The 23903-nt window shown below is 54.8% G+C and overlaps 1 protein-coding gene across 1 annotated transcript; it reads right to left on the bottom strand.

The window, feature by feature from the left end:
* On the bottom strand, positions 1–22868 carry RAP1GAP (RAP1 GTPase activating protein). The gene is given in 22 exon segments (XM_006878287.1): positions 1–53; positions 960–1044; positions 1047–1083; positions 2487–2600; positions 3511–3620; positions 4290–4541; positions 6162–6293; positions 8496–8633; positions 9202–9288; positions 9844–9915; positions 10534–10689; positions 11708–11837; positions 11973–12073; positions 12275–12358; positions 13431–13484; positions 13840–13918; positions 14107–14210; positions 17319–17504; positions 18071–18109; positions 19220–19267; positions 20303–20338; positions 22696–22868. Coding segments are annotated over 22 exon segments (2172 nt in total). The 5' UTR covers positions 22771–22868.
* Between the last annotated feature and the right edge of the window lie 1035 nt (positions 22869–23903).

Raw genomic sequence — 23903 nt, 5'->3', positions numbered from 1 at the left:
CTATACATGAACGAGTCCCGCTTGTGGGGTGTCCCCGAGGATGACACACTGTCCTGGAAGATGTGGGGGGGAGAGCATGACACCAGCTTGCCCTTCTATACACACCCCACATTCCAAGACCCCCTGCCCTTGACCCACCCAAAGGAGATGGGGGCCCAGCACTGGGGCAGGAAGACCACAGAGGGAAGGCAGCCTGAAGGCAGGCACACCCCAGCCATTTCTGTTTATTCATCCATTCATTCCTTCATTCACTCAGCCAACATTCCCTTATGTTTTCCATGCTCTGCCCCAGCAGAATGGGCCTGGCCCCTGCTCTTGGGAAGCTCAAGGCCTAGGAGGAGAGACAGGCAGAGAAGAGGAAGACTCATTTGGGAATCAAAGCCCCATGGAGCAAGGTTTTGGTCTGCACTGGACCCCGTTACACCTAGAACAGTGCCTGGCAAGTAAAGGGTTACTGACTGACGAAATGACCAAAGTCTAAGGACAAAGGGGGGGTGGGGGGTGGGGTGGTGTTCTGTGAGCCTACAGGGAATTCCTAACCTACCCTGGGACTGGGAAATCAAGAAAGCCTTCCAGGAGGAGGTGATCTGAGACTGAGTAAGCCAGGCAAACGGGGAAGAGATGGCAGAGGAATGTTCCAGAGGCTCCTACAGAGTCCTAGAGAAGGGGACTGGGTCTGGCATGCGGTCAGGGGAGGACTGCTAGGGCGCACAAAGTGGCTGGAGTGCTAAGAGAGGAGACTGGGGAGGGAGGAAATGAGGGGCCAGATGGTCAACAGGTCTCAGAGATTGGGCTCTCTATGGAGGGTACTGGGGAACCATGGCAGACTTCAGAGCAAGGTCGTTCTTTGGGAGTGGGTCCCAGATCACAGTTCAGCCATGTGGGTAGGTTCAAGCTTTCACCTGGAGCATCTCCAGAAATAAGAGTGCCCTCCCCTGTCCTGCCCCCAGGTCTCTCACCAGGCCTGTGTCGTCCGCGTCCACACCCTCTGTCTCCTCTACCACGCTGGCAAAGCTGCTGGCACTAGATGAGGAGCGGGAGAAGTCCTTCAGCACCTCCGCCCTCTGGGCTGCTGTTTCCGCTCTGCCACAGACAACAAGACTCCCCGTCAGCCAGCAGAGCCCTGGGGACCACCTGGACCACACACTGAGAGCCAGCTCCAGGGACCTCTAAGCGTCCTTTGTCACTGACCTATCAAATACCTGAATCTGATCAAGCCCCTTCCTGCTCAAAGTCTTCTCATGGCACCCCAGTGCCCCCAGGTAAGTCCACTAAGCTTAGGAGAAACTCACACAGAGGTGCTCTCTTAACTCCTCCACAACTGCTTCATGCTCAGGGCCTTTGAGCCCTTAGAGTCCTCAAAAGCAATTTATTTCATCTTTCAAACCTCAGCCAACTCTGATTTCTCCTCCCAAGGTGGGAATGACCTTCCTCCTATAGTCCTGTACACCTTGTCCCTCCCATTGCTGGTCCTTTCCTGCTTCCATGACTCTCCTGGTCACACCAAGTCCCTTGACCCTTCTGGCATCTGGCATGGGGCCTGGCACCGAAAGGGTGAGGAGGGGATGAATGATGGAGGGGCTCCCCAGGTTGGCCCACATCACCAGAGCTTACTGGGGCTGTTCCTGGGGCTGTCAGCTCCACCTCACAAATATATCCCCACCCCTACACCCCCTTCTTCCCCAGTCACCACCAGGACGCCGGCAACTACCTCCTCACTGGTCCCTGCCACTGCCCCAGCCCTTCACACACTGTTGTTGTGATGTGCCCTGGAGTCGGTTCTGATTTATACAGGGTTTCCGAGGCTGTAAATGTTTACGGGAGGAGAAAGCTTCTTTCTCCCGTGGAACAGCTGGTAGTTTTGAACTGCTGACTCTGAAGTTCGCAGTTCGATTTGTAACCACCATGCTAATTACAGCACTCCCTAATTACAATCGTCCAAAGGCTCAAAGCATGTTGTCACGTGGCCTGCAAAGCCACGCCCACCCCTCCTGCTGGGCCCAGCCCCTCACTCCTACACCTTCAGGGGCTTTGCAATGGCTGTGCTTTTTACCTGAAACCCTCTTCCCTTTGCCATGCCAGCTTCAGCTTGCGGACTCCTCATTCAGGTCTCCCCATTCAAACATCATCCCTTTAGGGGCATCTTCCCTGAGCACCCATCCATGTAAACCCCCCCCACCTTTCATCAGTCTCCATCACATCCCTCTTTACTTTCTCACTTTTGGCAAGAAGCTGCTTTGATATGTTTACACCAGACCCACAGCTCCGTGAGGTGGGTATCAGGTACGCCGCTGCTGTGGGCCAGGGGCATGGCTGGGGTCTGGTGTGTACCAAGCACTCAATGGGTGTGTCTTGGGGAGGACCCAAAACAATGCTCAGGCCTTGGCGATGCCCCAGTGGAATGTTTGTGTCCAGGGTACCACGTTCAGTCTGGGAATGACACCATCACACCCAAGCCACCAACTTAACGTGCCCCAATCCCCAACCTGTTCTTAGTTGTGGGCATCTCCGGGGAGCTCTGAGTGGATGAGGTCTCTGACTTGGGCTCCTGTGAGACGTGTCCACTGTCTGGGGTCTTCTGGCCAGCTGGGGGACTCTCCCTGTGGACACAAGGGGAATTCAGCACTGGACCTGGCATCAGAATGAGGTCCAGGTGGTGAGCAGAGGTCATGGATACCTCATGCCTTGTACCGAGGGAGCCTGCTTCAGGATGCCCCCCACCCGTCCATCCAGAGCAGATGGGTGAGCTCCTGGGCCAAGCTGGTCAAAGAGGGGACAGGCAGCGCTGGAGCATTCGGCATTCGTGTGACAGGGCACCTCCCAAGCCCCACCCATGACCAGGTGTACAACCATCCCCTATATGGACTAGAAAACAAGGAACCCAAAGATGAGACACCCAGTTAGGATGTGACTCCAGATTAAAGAATTTCGAGCTATAGTGACAATGTGGGTCATCCTCCCTAGAGCTGCCCCTCCACCAAGCTAAGAGTTTCGGAAGTGTTGTCCTCAAGCCCCCCAGCAGCTGCACAGTACTGGCTCTGTTCTTCAGGAATTTTGGATTTGGTCACTGAGACTCAGAGAAGTACAGTGACTTGCCCAGTGTCACCCAGTCCAGTTGTGTCATACCCACAAGCTAGAGTCTGATTTCCAGGGGCTGCCCAGCTGCTAATGCCACATTTACCAACCATGTCTACCCACCTACATGCCCCCCACACAGTACCACCTGGACCCCAAACCAGCAGTGGTAGACTGGCCTGCACTTACTAGGGCAGTAAGAAAGGTATGGGCACTGGGTCCAGGCAAACCCCTCTACCCCTCATCCACAGGTGCGGCCCTGCCAATGAGCCAGTGGAACTGCTGAGGGGTAACACGCTGGCCCTGGGGCTGGATGCAAAGCCATCACGGATGCAGAATGGAGTGGACGGGGCACTCTCTACTGCTTGGTTCTCTCTGCCATTGAGAGGGGGCAGGAAAGGGGCTGCAAGGGGCTCAGGAATCAGGCCCACCCACCTCTTCTCCTGCACCTCCTGAATGTTCTCGATGCCAATGGCGCTGCTGCGGCGGGATCCAAATGGGCCTGACTTCTTCCTCGTAGGGCTCTTACCAGGGACAATCAGTGACTGCGGGGAGAGGCCCAGCTCAGCGCCCACCTACTCTGGGCACCCCGTGACCCCCAGAAGCCCCACTGTCCCAGGCTCTGAAGAGAGCAGTAAGCACGGAACAGCGAGAGAAGACATCCATCTCCAGAGACCGTCTGCCCTGTTTACAGACAGGGAAACAGACCTCGCGAGGGCCAGCTCACCCAGCAGGGCTGCCCCAGGGAAGGACAGGGCCCAAAGAGTTCAGGGCAGCCACTCTGGGGCTGGCAGGGGAGGAGGTCAATCTTCAGAATGGCTGGCCCTCCTCACCCCCCAGGTCTCCAGGGGACCTGCCCAATGGGTGGGTAGTGAGAGCGGGCATAGCAAAAGCCAAGCCCCTGCCCCAGCAGCCAAAATACAACCTTCCCATTCCCCCACACCCTGGGGTGGGGGGCCCCAGGCACCAGTCAGGAAAGTAGGCCCCAGGGAGAAACAAGGGCAGGGGCCCCAGGATAGTTCATGGCAGGGAAGTTGGGGGACAATCAGGGCAGAGGAAGGGTGATGCTCCATGCAGAACCAGCGATATTGGGGGACGTGCGGCTGGGCACAGTGTCTTTGGGTGCTGAATCCCAGCAGGAACTGGGCCAGGGTCCCAGGGGCCAGGGCAGGGTCAGAGGCCCCTGGTGGGGGCACTGGTGCTAGCTCAGGTACCAGGCCCAAAGCAGACCGAGTGCCCTCAGAGCTGCCAGCCCTCCGTCCTGCACACCCTTGGGCCTGTCCCAGGGGTCAGGGGGCAACGTCCCCAATATGGCCTCCGTCCTGAGAGTGAGCAGAGAGCAGCATGTGCAGGCAGCCTCCAGAGCTGGTGGCCCCGCGGACGACAACCTCTTCCACGGTTCCTATGCCTATGGCACTGCCCCGACGTCCGAATCTACTCGCACTTTTCCCAGGAATAAGCAATGACTGGCAAGTAGCAGAGGACAGAAGCAAAGAGACAGAGAGGTGGCGGACGGGAGAGAGACCAAGAAGTGAGACAAGGGGAAGGAAGGAAAGACAGACAGAGAATAGCAAAGGAAAGAGATGGGGCAGGGGCAAGGAAGAGAAATGGACAGAAACAGGACAGACAGACAGTTCCACAGACAGAGAGGGAGTGTGTGTGTGTGTGTGTGTGTGTGTGTGTGATATAGTTATATGGAGAGAAAGGGAGGCAAAGAAGGAAAACCAGAAAACATTGGGAAGAGGAGGGAAGGAGCGAGCAGACAGGGGTAAAGGAGACGACCAGAGTAGGGGAAGTGAGGAGAGGCCAGGGAGAAGAAAAAAGGAAAGAGAAAGATGGAAGAAAAAAATAAGAAAGAGAAGAAAGCGGAAACATGAAACGGGGGAGAAATGTGCAAAGACAAAAACAGAAATGGGTCTGGTTACTGCCACGGTGGGTGATACTGGCCTGCCCCTGTCCCTGGGGCCCCTCTCCGGCCACCCACAGGAAGCTGAGGCCCTCCAGAAGGGGTGGTGGTGGTAAATCTGGGTGGGGGAGGGGATTGGGGCTTGTTCCTCTGATGACAGAGAATCCACCTTGCTCCCCTGGCCAGGCCAGACCACAGGGCAGGCTTAAGGGGTCTCCCTCCTGCCATGTGGTATAACCTCAGAGCACTGAGCACAGGGTCCGGCATGCAGTAAACAGTCAATAAATGAAGGATGGATGGATTGGGATAGGGGGAAGCAAAGCAAAGGGTGCAGTGCCCTGGGTGGCCACTGGGTGGCAGAAAGCAGCTCAGCCTATGAGTGAAGCTTTATTCAGCATTCTGTCCCAGCATCCCCTAGCAGACAGGAAGTCATCACACAGTAGGTGCTCACTCAGATGCTCCCACAGAAACCCAACTCCTGACACAACAGAGGCCCTGGTGCACAGTAGGTGCTCACACAGCAGCCTCAGGCCAGGCACACAGGAGGTACTCACAGAGTAGATTCCCACACAGCAGCTCACTGCCTGACACACAGTAGGTGCTCACTGAAATCCAGGGCTTAGCGCACACAATGTGCTCAAACAGCAGTCCATTTCTGGACACAGAGTAGGTCCTCACACAGCAGCCCAGGACCTGACACACAGTAGGTGCTCACAGAGTACATATCCACACAGCAGCCGAGGACCTGACACACAGTAGGTACCCACCCAGCATTCCAGAGCCAGGCACATGGTGTGCTCACACAGAAACCCAGGTCCTGACACACTGGGGACCGACACACAGTAGGTGCTCCCAGAAACCCAAGGCTTCGCAGTAGGTGCCCACAAAGCAGCCCAGCACATAACAGACAGTAGGTGCTCAGTAAGAAATATGAAAGAGAGGCACCCTGAGTTGACCTGACGGAAGTTCACTCCCAAAGGAGGGCCCGGGAGGTGGGGCGGGCTGAGGAGCTAGGAAAGGGGCAGCTGGCTCGCAGCTCCCCAGGGTCCAGCCTAGGAACTCAATCCCACAGAGTCCAGGATGGACACATGGACAGCAAAGTGCTAGAAGGACATGGGCCAGCCTCAGGTGGCAAGGGAGAGCCGAGGGTCCCTCAGGGAGGCACAGGAAGGTCACTCACTATTCCAGCCGCCTTGGCCAGGTCCGGGTTGTTGGGCGTGAAGCTCCCGCTGTGGCTGGTGGATACGGTGTTGGGCTTCTTGTTGCTTAGCCCCATGGCGTCCATGGACTGGCTGCGGCTCCGGATGACCCGCTGTGAGGGTGAGGAGTGGGCATAGGCTTCATAAGGGGCCACCACCTCCAGGCAGCACCAGGAACCAGCCATCTGGTTCCTTCCCACCAATACCAATGTGGGTGACCCCATGAAATCAGCTGACTTGTGAGGACTCAGTTTCCCTGTCACACAAGAGGTAGGTACACACAGGGGTTGGTTTATGGGTAGTTTGGCTCTGCCACAAATGAGCAGGGTGACCTCAGGCAAGACACTTTACGTCTGAGCCCGCCCCTTCCTCATGGTTGTTGTAAAGACTGACAATGAGTCATGACCTAAGTGCACAGAGAACCCTCCAGAAACTGGTTTCCTTCCTCCTAAGGACTCCCAGAGCTTTCATCTTTCCCTCCTTCCCTTCCTGTTTCCAGGGAATCTTTACTGATACAAAACCATGTATCTTATATTTGCTCTCTCAATTAATCCATCTACCCATTGGCTCTATGAAGGGGTGACTATTATTACACATGATGAAACTGAGGCAGAGGCAAGCTTGAAACCAGACCCCAAATGCCATGCCCATAACTGTGGACTCTGCTGTCTCTTAAACAGTCTTTGATTTAATTTAGGAGTACCATCGAGCACCCACCAGCTGTGGCACTATCAGAACCATGCTTCCTCCTACCAGTCCCTGTCTCCAGTGGGCAAAGGTACGGCCCTCCGGAAGTTTCCTTCTCAAAGGGCAGGTCTGTTCACCTAAGCTCCAGGGCAGGCCTGGGCAGCTTGGCTAATTCCCTTATGCAGCTCCGTGGCTTGCCCTGGGATGAAGGTGAGGCCGCAGGCTGGCCTGGCTGGGCACCCATGGGCAGTCCTCTTCCTGTGATGATAATGATGCCAAAGAAGTGTGTCCCTGGAGACCTGCAGGTGGGTGAATCCAGGCTCTACCCAAAGGGGAAGGGAACGCTCTCTTCCATTGCCTCTTACTCTGAACCATAAATATTCGCTGAAGCCAACTGGGCGTTTTGCTTTTTAACAAAGTCTACTACTACTGCTTTAGGAGTCCTGGTGTGGCACTGTGGGCTAATACGTCAGACTGCAAAGTCATTTGAACTACAAGGTCGGTGGTTCAAGCTCACCAGCTGCTCCTTGGAAACCCTATACAGGGTCACTATGGGTTGGAATCGACTGGACAGCACTTAACAACTACTGCTTTAAGGACCTCTGGTTGCATAGTGGTTATGAATTGGGCTGCTAACCTCAAGGTTGGCAGTTCGAAACCACTAGCCATTCCATGGGAGAAAGATGAGGCTTTCTGCTCCTGTAAAGATTTACAGCCATGGAAACCCTGTGCAGGGTCACTGTGAGTTGGAACCAACTCCACAGTACCTAACAACAACAACAAGAACACTACTGCTTTGCAAGCACAGTTGTAATTCAACAACAGTTGCATGAAGTGAGTGGTTACTACCCCACTCAACAGATGAAGAAACTGAGGCTCAGAGAACCTCAGTTCTAATAAGTGGTAGAACTGGGATTTAAACCCAGAGAATCTGCTAGGGTAGGTCACACAGTCAACTGCCTCTCAATGGTCACTTGGCTGACACATACCCTCAGGCAAAAAAAGAGGCCTCCTCCCACCTTCTCCATATGCTGAGTAACAGCCCACCCCCTCGGCACTGCAGGGGTACAGTGAAGGTAATGAGCACAATTATAGAGTATCCAGGGGCAATCTCTAAGTTGCACTCCCCACAACACAATTTCACGATGAACAGACGTTGGTAGCTATAACAGCAGAAATGCCTCTCCCATCTTGTCCTGCTGCCTCAGTCAGGTGCCTTTCATGTTGTTCCAGCCTCACCTGCCACATTCCCTTGGACTTGCACACTTGTCCTCCCGTCATCGAAACTGCTCAGTGATGCCCACCTTCAGTGGCACCCAGGGCATCTGCCATACCTTAGAAACCCCTCTGCCCCAGCAGACTCCGCCGCTAAGTCATTCACTCCTCTCCAAGTCAGTGCCCCACCTGAAACTCCATTCCCAGCCACAAGTGCCATCCCAGAAACAGGCCACACTCAAGTTGGAGTCACCCCAAATCCTTGGGTTTCCTTGAGCCTCACTCACTCTAATCTAGACTCCACCTCGAACTGGGAGCTCAGCTCTAGCCACACCCCATAGCAAGGGTCCATCAGTCCCACCTCCCTCCCCAGCTCAAACACTGAGGTCCCTCTGTTAATCCAAGGAAGTCACCTTGAAAGATTCGAAGAATCCGCCACCTCCGCTGCCGTTCTCCATCTTGTCATCGTCCCCGCCCAGACCCATCATAGACTGACTGTGGATATGCAGTTCCTCATAGAGTGTCTCCAAGAGGGCTACCCGAGTCCGCTCCTGTGGACAGCACCCAGTGGTAAGGGGATCTCAGAGCAGACCTTGGGGCCTACGCCGGCTTCCCCCAGCCCCTCTGCAGCACAGGCAGCCCCCAGAGCTCCTGACAGTCCCCCTCCTACACGCCTTAAAACTAGTTGTCCTGTTGATTCCAATTCATGTACATCAGCGTAGAACTCAGATCCACAAGGTTTCAACAGCTGATTTTTTTTTTTTTTTTTTGAAGATCACCAGGTCTTTCTTCTGAGGTACTTCTAGGTGGATTCAAACCTCCAACCTTTCTATTAGCAGTCAAGCCCATTAACCATTTACACTACCCAAGAATTCCACCCAAGCCCTGTTGTTGCTGGTTCTGTGATGACCCATGGGTGAGAGCAGAATTATCCCGTAGGGTTTTCAAGGCCTTCTCATTCCTAAAATCCCCTTCTCTCACTGTTGAAGTTGAAGGACCTCATCCCAGCTCACCCATCATGTGGTACAAGGCTCTATCCTCACCGGGGCACGGTTGAGATTCTGAGTTAGAAAGCAGGGCAGCGCGGACCAGACCTAGCAGGAACACCCACATCCTCACCTCTAACTTGGCAAACTTCTCTGCCTTATAGCAGGCATATTCAGCATTGATCAGCTTTGTCAGCAAAAATTCCTGGAACTCAGGCCCCTGGGAGAGGGGAAGAGAGAGGAGGGTCAGATCAGCACAGAAATAAGGGGGTTGAATGAGTTTGTTGTTCCCCAGGAGTCAGGGTCTGGAGTTCCCCAGCCACCCCATGCTGGGGCCTGGGGCTGCCCCCACTTCACTCATAGAAGGGGTCTCCTGGGGTCAGCCATAAAACCTAGGCATCTGAAGGCCTGTGCCTTCATGCCTGCCCACCACCTCAGGAGGACAAACCCCTCAAATGCAAGAGTCTCCTATCTCCTACTGTCTCCATGTAGGGCAGGGGGTATGCTGTGTGGCCCCCAGAGGTGGAGAGTCATGTGCCCTGCTCCCCACTCATCTCAGAGAAAAGTTCATTCCAGCCAAGGAAAGGCCAAAGGCTGTTACGAAAACATGAGATGCTGCAGTTGCTCATTGTGAGACTTTGTGAAAAACAAAACAGAACCAGCCACATATGGCACAGATGAGGGGAGTCCAGCTGGCCAAGCACACAGTAGGGCTTCAGGACCTTGTCCGGCAGCATGTTCATCCCTCTCTGCTCAGGCCTGGGGTGGGGCTCACCTTCCTGAACACAGCAGGGTCCGGGAGAGGGGGCCCGAAGAAGGGCACATCATCCCTGGCGGTGACAGAGACCTGGAAGGAAAGGGCCGCTGTCTCTGTGGAGGCTGGGACCCCTTGGCCCCACACCAACCTACCCAGCCCAAACCAAAGCCACTGTTGATGCCCTGTGTGTTACAAGGTTTTCTTGGTGGTCTTCTTTACAGAAGCAGATTGCCAGACCTTTCTTCCAAGGTACCCCTGGATGGGGTCCAACCACCAACTTTTTGGTTAATAGTCAAGTGCAAACTGTTTGTACCTCCTACGGACCCCTAATGACTTTCCTCCTTCCCTGTCCCACGCTGAGAGTACACAGCCCCAGACCTAGACCCCTCCTTGACATTTTGCCCTGAATTTGAGTGCTGGGAAAGCACGGAGGACAATAGCAGTACTTGGGGATTGGAGGTGGGGTAGAGGGTCAAAGGAGGCAGAGGAAGGTAATTTGGGCCATAGGGTGAAGGAGGGTAACCAGCCCCCTTGAGGGGTGATCTTTGAGAAAACAAGAGGAGAATGATAGGACCCTTCCCTTATCAGCCCCCACAATGAACCCTATTTACAGCTGGGAATGCTGGGTCTCAGGCCTTGCAGTGAGGGAGACTGAGCTTGGCTAGAGCCACTGCTGGACCCTAGGTCTGGGGCTCTGAAATCACCCACCTTGTAAAAAGGGCCATCGGGGCCCCCGCCCTCGGCCTGCACTACCACATAGGCGTGCAGGAAGTTGGATGCAATCATGTCAGGGACAAACGGGGTGTTTTCATCCTGGAAGACCACAGCTACGATGTCATTCCCGATGTGCCGCTTCCGCTGCAACTGAGCACAGAGGAATGGCCGTCACCCCCTGACAGAAACAGGCCCACTGTCTGGGTAGGGGGCAGGGTGCCGGCAGGGGCGGGGAAGAGCTGGGAGAAGACACAGGGTACATTTGTTTCCCACCCCCCAAAAAAATGGTGGAAAAACATGTCTTAAACTTATTTTAGCTTTCTTAGAATCCTGTGACAGATGAGGAAACTGAAGCCAAGTGGGAAATAATTTATCTAACATCTTTCAGTGAGCAAAGAGTTTCAAACCCAAGTCTCCTGGTCCCCAGGCTCCATTCTTTAGCCCATTTCCCATGTAGTGCCTCAAGAATGCCTCTCACTGAACCATCAAGTTCTACTACACATATACTCATGTTGCTAGAGCAGAGGATCTTATTAGAATTGCTGTTGTTGTTGTTAACTGCCATCGAGTTGGTTCCGACCCATAGCGACTCTGTACAGTATTTCCGAGGCTGTAAATCTTTATGGGAGCCGATAGCCTCATCTTTCTCCCATGAAACCGCTGGCAGTTTTGAACTGCTGACCTTATGGTTCGCAGCCCGATTCGTAACCACTACGCTACCAGAGCTAAAAATAAAAAAAAATTGGTTCTACTTTTTTCACATTACTCTTTTAGCCCCCTGGGCTGTGGTGGGGCTGTGTAAGCCCTGCAGGAAGCCCAGGGCAAAGGGACCCATTTCTGAGTCCAGCTCCCTGGATGTGCCTGGCACTGCCTCACCTTCACAGAGTCCTTCCCTCCCCATAATAACCAGCTTGCTATGTTACTGAACATGTGCTGTGGGCCAGGCTCTGTTCTAGTCACTCCTTTCTGTGCACTACCCCATTTCAGAGACTTGGGAACTTCGGAGCAGCCTGTCTCCCCTCTCCCAAATGATTTCAGAGCCCGACAGGAAGTGGTGCAGGGCTCATCTCTAGCCCAAGGCCCAGCATAGAGCCTGGTGGAATAGACACTGCATGGGCAGGTAGATGGGTGGACAGGTGGGAAGCAGGTGGGTAGGTGCCCAGGCTACCTGCTGGGCGTCCCCTTCTGTGTAGGGCAGCTTGGTGGACACGTGAAACATGATCTCCTTGTTGCGGAAGTTGCAGTACACAGACTCGGTCCCCGTCTGCCCATGGGTCACGTCCAGGCCTCCTCGGAACCTGCCCCCAGGCCCCCCAGGCCACGGCTCAGTCTCTCCAGCCCCAGCCAGGCCTTCACAGGGCCAGGACAAGGGCACCCTCCCTGCCCGGGGGGATGGGTCCGGTCACACTATTTGCCCCTCCCCTAATGCTCACCCCTTAAAGTCCTGCAGCTTGATCTTCTGGCCAAGAAACTCCAGGAACTCCACGAAGGCTGGGCTCTCATCATTGGTGCTGAAGAGCTCTTCCTCTGAGGTCTGGGTCATACACACAGGGATCGAGGTCATCAGGCTGGGTGCCTGAGCAGCCCTGCCCCCACCCCTGCAGGCACCCTGAAAAGATCAGAGGGAGGACCCCAGGCAACCCTTGGGCATAGGAACCCCTTGGCAGGTGCTCTTCCCTAGCCAAGGTGTGAGGAGCCAGATGTAGGCTGAGTAGGGAGGGGGTGGGGAGCACACCTGCCCAAGCTTCTGGTAAATGACTCCAAACTTGAAGTTATTGCTGATGACATGCTCATCAAACGTGACAATGAGGCGGGAAGCCTGAGCCAAGAGGACAAGGGAAGAGGGTAGCAGGGGAGAGAGTGAGCTTGTTCAAGTTCCCGCATACTGAGCTCTGACTATATCCCAAGCACTGAGCCAGTTCATTCCCACAGCAAGCCCGTGGGGCAGACACTCATGTTGTCCCTGCTCTACAGATGGATGTCATAGAGCCAGGATAAGTTATCTATGGTCAAGTTTGCAAGTGGCAGAACTGGGACTTGAACCCAGGTCTGCTGGATTCCAAAGCTTAAGCTGATTGCTCCAGAGTTTGCTCAGGAGCCCACCTCTTGTCATGGCTAAGCCACCCCCATTCTACTCTACAACACCCAACGTGCTCCTCGGCTCCTCTGCAGGTCCTCCGCTTTCTCCCAGAACAGGCTAAGCCCACCATCTTGCTGTGGGCCTTAAACAATTTCCTCAGTTTCTTCTTCAGTAACTGAGAACCTTGTTTCTGAAGCCCCTTCCTTTAGGGAAACTTTCCTGGACACCGTCCCCCACAAGATCTCCCCCTGCTCTAGAATTCAGTCAGAGCCACATGTCTTTCTAGCCCACCTATTCCAGGAAGCCCTTCTGGTTCTTCAAAGATAGAAGCCCAGACTCTTTACCTACATTGTCACTCACAGTACCTCAAAACCAGCACCCAACATCGGAACTGGAAATGCAGCTGCTATCTGTGCTTAGCATTTATGGGGTGACTATATTCTCCCCAAATCTTCTCTGGGGGTCAGAGGCAAGGCCAGTGGAGAAGAGATCTTTCCAAAGGGAGAGAGGCCTGTATTCCTGGGTCTCAGAACACAGGGCACATTTGGAAGAGTTTCCAGCCGGGAGTTATCAGCAGAAAGGCCACGCACCATGGCCAGCACACAGACAGGCTTTAATGCAGGCCCTCAGGACCTCCTTACCTGCTGGGCATCTTTGGATAGGTACAGACCTTTCTGGGCCCCTGTGGACTTTGCAGGGTTATTATGAAGAATTTATGGGAAATGCCCGGCACACAGCTGGTACTCAATAAATGCTTAGCCCCTTAGTTAGCCACTCCACCTTGGTGAGTAGCACTCAGATCCAGCCTTACCTTGGGGTAGAGCACAGGGTAGAAGCGATCCACATTCACATCTTCACACACCAGCTGCAGGAAGATGTAAGGGAGCGGGCCTGAGTCACGGCAGGGTAGGAGCAGGAGGCCCTTGGGCCTTGAAGGTCTAGGGGAGCACAGCAACAGGCCGAGGAGGAGCCACACTGAGGACTACCAGGGGCAAGCGACTCACTGCTACTCAGAATGGGGTACAGAGAGCTGGGGTCCTCTGGTGCCTGAGAATGCTCCAGAGAGTGTCCTTAACAGACACCAGGGGTTAGGACCCCATGAGAACAAGGAGCGTGTCTGAGTTTAGTACCACACAGACAAGGTTACTTCCCCAGGTCATAGCCCATCTGGGGTGCCTGGAGGGAGCTCAGCATATGGGCTGGGGTGGCAGAGGCCTCACCTTTGCCATCTGGACCACGTTGGGGAACTCCGTGAGGCAGGAGATGGGAATGACATCATGGTATGTCCGGCACTTGGTCCTGGAGGAGACAGACAGGGGAAAGGGAGAGTGGGTCCCTCTGCACAAAACCACAGATACGGCGACAGAGCCGGGTCCGCTGTACAGCCTAGGGCAGATCCCTGACCCTCTCTGGCCCTCAACTGGGAGAAAGCTTAAATGAGATGGATTCTCAGAAGATAAAACCTTAGCTCTTCCCCTCCTCCTCACCTAAGCAGCAGCCGCAGGTGCTCCTGGTCCCCGATGACATCATACTTGAGCGAGAAGACCAAGTGGCCCAGGGCTGCATCCAGTGAGTAGTAATTGAAATGTTCCTGTGGTGGGAGGAGGGAACAGGGAGAGTGAGGAAGGGGGATGAGGGGAGTGGCTGAGCCCAGGGTCTCGGGTAAGTCAGACTAGAAATGCCAAACCCCTCCCAGAAGGGGATTCTTCACCAGGTAGCAGGCATCCCAGTTTATAGAATGACTGCATTCAAATCCCAGCTCTGCCACTTGGCAGCTGGGAGGCCTGAGAAGGACACATCGTCTCTTTGTGCCTCGGTTTCTGAGTCTGTGAAGTGGGCGTGTAGCCACCCACCTTGCAGGATGACAGGCTGCGAGAGACAAGTGCCTGGCACAGAGCAGGAATCCAGTGAGCACCTGTAGTAACTGCCTGGGCCCTTGGGGTCTTCACCAAAGTCAAGGTACCTACATGCCTGTCCTTCTGCCCCCATCCTGGGTGCTCAGTAAAGGTATGTGAACTAACTGACTGTAGACTCTCTAACTTGGAGGGCCCTGGCTTCCTGAGAAACAGGAAGTGAAACAGCTCATCAACACACTGGCCAGCTGACCCGGCAGGTTCTCAACCTCCTGCCTCACCTGGAGAGACAGGCACAGGGTCGGGAAGGGGTGATGTGGCCGGAATGGCACCCCCAGACGAGCCCAGAGCCAACACTTCCAAGGGAAATCCCAACGCTAAGGGCTGTGGGTGCTGGGAGACACCATCCCAGCCTGCTCCAGGTTCCCAGCCACACCCACCCCAGGAATCACCCTGGAAGTGAGTCCTGTTTAAACAGGAAGTCCTGTGTTCAGAACGTAGCAAGAAAGAGAGGTGACGGGCCAGGGGATGTGCCCCACAGATCCATAGTTTACGGAGGGACATTCTGAGTGAACTTGGGGTACTGAATGGCAGAGACCTCCCAGATCCTGGCTACCAGCTGCAGAGAGGGAGTGACAGACTAACCCCATCAAGACTCCCACAACGTGGGCCCAGAGGAACCCAAGGGGAACAGCAGGAGGGTGGGTTCAGTCCCAAGAAGTCAATGCCCAAAGGCACCGAAGGAGTACTTGGTGACTTCCCCAGTCATTTCACTTGGAGTAAGGAAACAGCCCCGCCTCCTGCCCAGCCCCTGGGGTGAGTAGAACCCCCTCTCTCCTAGGTGCTGATAACCTGCTCCTGCTTACCACACCTCTTCCAGGAAGTCATCCCTGATCACCTCAGGCCAAGCCAATCCCAATCAAGAAAACACCCAAGCTCTTCTCATGTGCTAGGTGCTGGGGGCACAGACTAGACACTGTCATGAAAATGGAGCATCTGAACCCCACAACCTATACTTCTTCAAATCATTCTGTGCTCAGGACCCACCACCTCCATTCCATCGCTCATGACTCCTTCAGTGCACTTTTCAGAGGACCAACTATCTGCTAAGACCACACCATCCTCCCAGATGCCACTGCATCCCAGACCCCGACCCAGAGTTCGACCCAGCTGAAAGCCTCTGGACCATGGGTCTTTGGGATGCAGGGCTCTCTACAACCACAGGACTCAAAGTTGAAATTCCACACCCTGTTCTGGATTTTGGAGACCCTGGGTGTCACAATTGGTTAATGTGTTTGCTAACTGAAAGGTGGGCAGTTCAAGTCCACTCAGAGGCTCCTCAGGAGAAAGGCCTGGGGATCAACTTCTGAAAAATCAGCCACTGAAAACCCTATGGAGCCCAGTTCTACTCTGACACACCTGGGGTTGCCATGAGTTGGAATTAACTAGTTTGGTTTGGTGTTTTTATTCTGTTCCCAAGCAATGCCCCTGAAAATGGACCTGCTGGCTTAGTCAAAATCATACTGGATGCCCCCATTGGCACCAATAACCCCAGGGTAGGTGGTGGTGGTTGTTAAGTGCTGTATCATTGGTTCTGACTCATAACTACCCTGTGTAGGGTTTCCGAGGAGTGCCTGGTGAGTTTGAAGCGCCAACCTTGGGTTCAACTCAACCTTACAGTCCAGTGCTTATCCTACAGTGCCTCACCAGGACTCCAGAGTTGGTGGTATTTGTGCTTAATCTGTGCTGGACTCAGATCAATGCCACACAGCTACCCAATCCCCAATGGAGACACTCCCCTGCCCCCAACACACACAGCTAGGAGCAAGATACCTCCCATAGTTCGTCTTATGGAAGGTCAGCCAGGCCAGTACACTGATCCTTAACTTGTGTCTGGTCTGGTCAAGTCACTTCACCTCTCTAATACACCTAATCTCACAGGGTTGCGGTGAAGCTAACATGTGTTAAATGTTACATGCCAGGCATGGCTGGCTCTATATGCTTTTCATGAACTTTTACTCCCCACTTTTAAGGATGAGGAAACAGGCTCAGGAATATTAAGCAACTCACCCAAGGTCACAATATCAAGAGATGGAAGAACCAAGATTCCTACTCAGGCCATAAGACTCCAGAACGCAAATGGCCTTTCTCCACTGTATCGTAAACTGACACACAGACAGCACAGCCGGCGCCCACCCTCTGGCCCCACCACTTCACCCAGGAACTCTGGGAAATACTCTGGTACAGCACTTTGACAAACTGTCACTGGGCAGGGTTCCTGCTCTGGGGTTGGTGGTGGGGCAGGAGGCCCAATCCTCATCACACCACATCAACTGTGTCTTTCCAGCCCCATCACAAGCTGCCCGAGGGCAGGCTCTGGACACTTTTTTGTTGGTTATCATATACAGGGGGCTTTAAAAAGTTCTTTTCATTCCATTTTCCCACAAACTTTTAAAAGACCCCTCATACCTGGCCCAAAACAGGGCCAGGCACACACTGGTACTCATATTTGCTAACCTGGATTGAATACTTACTTTGTGTTAAATACCATTTTAAACCTTTATTAGCATCATTTCACTCAAGCCTCATTGGGCACCATTACCATCTCCATCTGTGGAGCTGAGGAGAAGGAGGTACCGCAAGGTAAAGGAACTTGCCTGATGGTCCAGTTGGCGGCAGAGAACGACCCTGACGGATCCCTACTGTTAACCACAATGCCATAAGGCTACTTTTGTAATAAGCATTTCTTGAATGAGTGGATAAATCTATTTGTACATGTTCCCTGAGTCTCTGGGCTCTGGGACTGCTCCCACCCAGCCCCCCCACAACAAGAGCAGGCCACCCACCTTGCCGAGAAAGTGCTTCCGGTAGATGCGGGCTGTGGGGTTGCACTCAAGTTTCACCTTGGTGGTAGGTGACTGCAGGAGCTCCATCTCAGGGGTGCTGGTGATCTCATGGTTGGTGCCTTCAATCCAGTAGCCCCCAAACTGGGGTAGCAGGATGAGGGGGAAGGGCCCCTCTCGTCCCAAAACCTGGAGGAGGAACCTGGCTGAGAGCCACCCCACACTGTGCCCCAGCCTGGCCTCTAGGTCCACATCTGGAGTCACTTTTACTATAACCAAAGGGGTATTGAAGAAAACCTGGTGGCACAATGGTTAAGTGATTGTCTTCTAACTGAAAGGTTAGTGGTTCGAAACCAAGTGGCTCCAAGGGAGAAAGACCTAGTGATGTGTTCCCATAAAGATTACAGCCAAGGAAACCCTATGGAGTAGTTCTACTTGATCACATGGGGTCTCTAAGAGTCAAAATTGATAAGATGGCCTCTAATAACAACAGGAGTATTGGGGACAACTGAGGCTGTGTGACCCCCAGGATTTGTATCCACACTCCATGGTCCCTACTCAGCCCTACTGGAGGGAGCACCAAGCCCCATGTCCCTGGCTGGAAGGATGAGGAGAGGGCATGACCACCGCTGAGGAGGCAGAAATGTTGGGCTCTGAGTCCCAGGTCCCATAGCAAGGCCCCATGAATGATCTCCTGAGAGGGAGGAGGACCCATGTACCCTGGGGCGCAGAATGAGGGTGGGCTTGCTCATTACCTCATGGACACTCGGGTAGGGAATGTAGTCCTCTTCAGTCTGCAAAACACAAGCTAGGTAAAGCCCAGCTGGACGAGTCCTCACCCATCTCGTCCTCCTGTCTCTCTAATGGCTTCATGTACTCAGCCAGACACCCAGCCTGGGCATGTGGATGACGCTGTGTCCTTATCTTTCCATCTTGCAGATGGGGCAGGGGCTTGCCTTGGGGTGGTCCCACAAGGCAGAGGCTGAGGCGGGTTTAGGTCACGAGGCCTGGGCCAGTGGTCCTACCTGGCCTCTCCAACAGACAGGCCTGGGGGGGACTTGTGAAAATAAAGTTTGTTGGGTCCACCCCCAGAGTTTCCAGGATAAGACCTGAGAATTTGCATTTTTAAACAAAATTCCTAGTGATGCTGATGTTGCTGGCCTGGGGACCACATTTGGAGAATCACTGCCCTAGATAAAGCATCAGGTTCCTGAGCCTTCCATTAGCCTTCACCCCTGATGCCCTGGGCCCTCTCCCTCAGGCCCAGTTGCTGGCTCTCCAGAGCTTCTGGGGTCCCAGATACCAGGAACTGTATGCCTATCTGGAGGGTCTGTGAAGTTCCCTAAGGAAATGTCTGAATCATAAAAGAGATCCCCCCACCTCAAGTCGTTCGGTGCTCAGCCTCCCATTAGTCTCCACAGACATGGATATGGGAGGGTAGCTAACCTCGGTCCCCCAGGCCTCCCCCACTTCCCCAGGCAGGAGCTACATGGGGCAACCCTAGGTCAAGGGTTGAATCTTTCTGCTACTGCAGACCATGGTTGGTTTTAGGGACCAAGTTTTGCTACAGGCTGCCTTCTGAGGGGTGGGGACTTGGACTTTAGGGGAAGAGGTCAGGAAAGCCAGGTGAGCTTACAAAGGTAAAGGTAGGGTGGGAAAAACGTGGAATGGTGGCTCCCCCTAGGGCATGGAAGGAACCCTTAAGTGTCTCAGATCTCCCCAAGGATCACCCTCATGGTCCCAGACCTGACACAGAGAAGAGCACTTCCTGAAAGGGTGACAGGCTTCCAGGATCACATCTTGCCACTCAAGCAGGCGAGGGCTTGAGGGAGGGGGTCTGATCTCCTACCCCATCCCCTTCAAGTACCCACACTCTTTGGAGGGGGCCCAAGGAGCAGACCTACTTTGAGAGGTGGCGGAAAGCAGCATCGTTGTTCGTCCATCCTGCTTCCCTGTAAGGAGAAGACAAGGTTCGCTTCGCGTCACGTCACGCACCCCCCCACCCCAAGGCCTGCTGCTAATGCTGCCTCCCCACTGAAGGGTCACACCCCTTGAGTGTGGAAGGGGAAGCCCTGAGAGAGGCCCACAGATGTGGGGTGCCCCCTGGGGTGTGTGTGTGTGGACCCTCTCCTTGGGACTAGTGGTGCAGGCAATGCCTGGAGCCACAGAGGCCAGAGCGGGTGGTGGGGGCTGGGCTCTGCGCCGGAATGCACGTGCCTCTGGGAGTGGGGGCAGGGGCGCTGTATGCAGTCAGTGTGTGAGCCTGGGGTGGAGGGGGGCTGCCTCTCCACAGATGTGTGTGGTTAGGAGAGAAATAGGTGGAGACAGAAAGACGAGGAGAGGCAGAGAGGAGGAGGGGGCAGAAGAGCAGCAGGGGGCTTGGGGGGTGGTGGGGGGTGAGCTGACAGGCAACGTTCAGGAGGTTTCTTCCAGTCACACCCACCCCTGCCATCCTCTGCCCACCTTCCAACATTCACTTGCAAAACTCAGACAATGGCCTCCAAAACAAGGACTGGGAATGGAGAACCAGCAGGGGTCAGAGGGGAGGGAGGGAATTTGTACCCCAGGATGCTAGGCTCTGGCTCACAAGCCCCTCCACGTTTATTTCTACCCCCATTGAAAACAGGGTTCTTGAAGAGCCTACAGTGCCTCCAGTGGAGTGGGGGTGGGCATTTGAACAAGTTCCTGGGGGCATGGTTATGTGCTGTTGTGGGGGTCTGAGGAGTCAGTCCCAGCTTATACAGGCAGGCGGTGAGAATTGGGGAGTCACAGGCCTGGTCTGGAAAGCCACTTACACAAGGAGCTGAGATGGACCAGCCCAATCTCTACGCTGTCCCCCAGATAGAGGACTTTGGACATGTAGCCACCACCTGCTCCTAGCATGGTCAGCGAGGGCTCCTGGCTGGTCCGAAGAGAGGTGCAGCCAGGGCCCCCCATGCCCAGAAGGCTCTGTGGGTCCCCAGAACAGGTTACAAAGCCAACCTCACCTGCATCTTTTCAATCATTTCAAAGAGATCTGTGTTCTGCAACAGAGATGAGGGAGCAAGGTCAGTCCTGGGGTTGATCCAGCTGACCCTGTTCAGTCTCCAAGGGTCTCCACCCACCCCACCCTCCTGCCCCATCACCCTGGCAGCACCTGTCTGGGCAGCAAGAGGAAGTACAGAGGAGACTCTGGGTATCAGACCCACAGAGTGTAAGCAACTGCCAAGCGAAGTCAGCCTAGGGCCTTCTCCCTCAGCCCAACCCAGTCTCTGTCCCTTTCCTTGAGGGAGGAGACGGCCACCTCCAACACAGAGGGTCATGATCCTTGAATCAATATCCTTCAAGTCACTAAAGGTTGGCAGTGCCAAGTTGGGTACAAGGACCCCTCTGAAGAGCTGGGAACCCAGCCCAGGTTCCCCTGGGGGTGTGAGCTCACCTCCCACTACAGGATTCCTTCAGTGCTCCTGGAAGAGGGTGAGGTCTCAGTGAAGCCGGACCATAGACTCCTACTCAGACAGTGACCCCCACCCCCACCCCAAGCAGTGTGGGCTGAGGAGCTCTTAGAGAAGAGGATGCTGAGTGCCCCATTGACCCAGCACCTGTCATTAGCCCATATACACTCTCTCAAACTCAACTGGGGCATATGCAGGGTTAATCCTGGCGTCTGCCAGCTGTGCTTGGCAGTAGTGGCCTCTCCAGCGCCAGCTCCCTTCAAGCCTTCCTGGAAGGCAGCATGGCATCCCTGCTGGCTGGTGGGGTTGGGGGCTGGGCCTGGGGAGCCCCCAGAGTCTCCAGGGTGGTGCCTCTCCCTGACCCACACCAAGGCTTCAACTCTAGCTCCTGCTGCCCAGTGGGATGCTGCCCAAACTCATATACATGTCATGAGGCTATATACCATCAGCAAAGACACCCCATTCCACATTCATTCTCTCTGTTGCTAACACAGAGAGACCTGCACACCGAGTTTTAGACACAAAGTCTCATTGCCACGTGCATACAGCGCACATACCAAGAAAGCAACACACACACAACCCACAGGATCTGTGCATACCACAATTCTTAAGACTCAGAGCTAAGCATGCTCTGTGGCCCAAGTGTGCTCAAACACACACACACACACACACACACACTGAGGCGTGTACACCAAGCCTTAAAAGCTACACTCACAGGCACACAGATCCTTGTACCATGAGAACCTCACACACAAGTGCAAGTCCATGCTCTTGAAGGTCTGCACACCAATAATCACACACAAACACCACAAAGCTACTTGTGTAGGCACACCTCGATACAGTAACAGACATAGCTACAGGCAGATGTGTGCACAGAGATTCAGACACAGAGCCCGAACACACATATATGCAAGCTTCCCTTCACCCTCAGTCACACTCTCGTGTAACAAACAAGAGTCAGCAACATTAAGGGAGAGTTTCAGAAAAGGAAAAAGCATCCAATAACTGCAGGCATGGTTAATCACCAAGGGGGGGGAGGGCACACAGGCCTAATCTTCACATCCCCAAACATCCACCAGTACATACTCCCCTCACACACACACACTATATGCACACTCTGCGGCCTGCCCATACAGTAAAACCCACCCTGTAAAATCTATCCCAGGAGTCCACAGGAGATGCATATGGCCACACCCCACACCACTAAGAAACAATTTCACAGGCAATTACAGCAGAAACCACACACACCTGCAGCCCAGGTAGACAAACACACCTGTCAATTCAACACACTGTGCAACAGCTCAGCTTCAACCCCAGTCCCAGCCAGACCCAGTGATGAAGGAGTGCTCCTAGTTTCCAAGGCACCCCGTACTCGGGGTGACTGAGCACAGCCGGAAACAACACACGCCTTGTTGCAAAAAGATTCACAGTCACATAAACACTGACACATGGTACTGTCACCCAGAGGGTACACACAGCAACAAGTAACACCCACAGTTACAACCTAACAGGGAACAGCAGAAGCCTTGACACATGGCAAAAGCTGTGAGTGATGTGGCCCAGATGGGGGGCATCCCCACAGTGCCAGGCACACGTACAAAGTTACACTGTGATGCTCAGACCCCCTATAAAGGGAACAGGTTAAGAACAAGTGGTCCCCAGTGGGCGACACACATAGGGTGAACCATTGTAGCCCAGAACCAGTGTCACCACAGGTATTCTGTCCCATGGGCAACTACAAAAAAGAACTACAAGGCCCGGGACCCCACGGGAGGAGTGACTCCTGTGGCCGCCCTGGCCGGGTGTCAGCCCAGAAGCTAACACACCCACCGTGACGGAGCCTCGCACACCGCCCAGTCTCTCAGAGTCTGCCAGGCTCCGAGGAAGTCATGTAGCCCTGGCCCCCTGAACCCCCTCGGCTAGGCCGCCCCCATCCCGGCCCTCACCTGCCAGCTCCTTCCAGCGGGCAGCGAACCCCTCCGCGGACGGCCGGGGGGCGCCGGGGGCCGCGGCTGAGCCATCCCCAAACCGGCCCGGCCCCCGCCCCCGCCCCGGCGGCGCTTCAGCTGACCCGCCGGCTCTGGCCCGCGCGCTTCCTGACCCGGGTCCCGCAGCCCCAAGCGCCGAGCGCCGAACTCCCGGTTCCCAGCCGCGCTGACTGCGCTGGGCTCGCCAGGCGGCCGGGCCCGGAGGGGGCGGGGCGCCAGGTACCGCCGGCGCGGACACCGGGGCGGGGTTGCGGCGGGCCAGGGGCGGGGACACGGGGCGCACCGCCCACCGGTAAAGCCCGCCAGCGGCCTCCGGGCCTGCGCCTGCGCATTCTTACGGGGCACTGGATGTTTTTGACGCCCGGGATACCCCGGGGCACTCAGGTTCTGCCTAGCGTGCCCCCCTCCCAGCCATCTCTATTCTCCCGAATCCTGGGTGCACCTTAAAGACGCAGGGTTTTTCCTGAGCACCTACCTAATGCTGTCTCCTTTGCATGTAAAACCTCTCACCACAACCCAAAAGGTATCAGTCTCATCCCCTTTTTACAAATGTGAAAACTGATATCAAGGTATCTTGCCCACCCTGCTAGGAGAAAGTAGTACCAGGAACCCCAGAGTAAAGATCTGGAGTTGACAGTGTTTCCTCCCTGCCTCCCTCCCGTGAGAGGGGCTGCTACCATCCTGTGGTGTAGAGGAAAGGGCTCAATGAGAAGTCTGGACATGTGGGGTCTAGCTCTGGCCTTGCTACAACTTGTTGAGTTCCTGCTCCCTCTCTGGGCCTTAGTTTCCCCATCTGTAAAATGTAAGGCTTCTGCAGACCCTCCCAGCTGACCCTGAAGTGAGTCCCTGTCCCAGAAAAGCCCTGTACAGCATGGCAGGGGTTAGGCCTGCCACTCCCCCAGGCAGGGGTTAGACATCCCACTCCCCCAGGCAGATGTTGGGAATTCAGCAAGTGTTTCCCAGCTGTGGTCAGGTCAATATCCCTGCTTTGAAGCCTGCAGGGGCAGGACCTCTGCATCTTCCTGAAGGAACTCTCAGCGGCTGCCCACCACCCTCCATCCCCAGGGCCAAGGGCTCCTGGAAGGAAGGCACTATGCAGCCTTTTTCCCCAGACCTGGCCCTGAGTCAGGTTGGGCCCAGGGAGTCAGCGGGAACTCCGGAGATGT

This window comes from Chrysochloris asiatica, unplaced genomic scaffold (genome assembly GCF_000296735.1).
Source record: "Chrysochloris asiatica unplaced genomic scaffold, ChrAsi1.0 scaffold00047, whole genome shotgun sequence".
Lineage (NCBI taxonomy): Eukaryota > Metazoa > Chordata > Mammalia > Afrosoricida > Chrysochloridae > Chrysochloris > Chrysochloris asiatica.
Note: the sequence above shows the minus strand (reverse complement) of the source record. Positions and strands in the feature narration are given on the sequence as shown.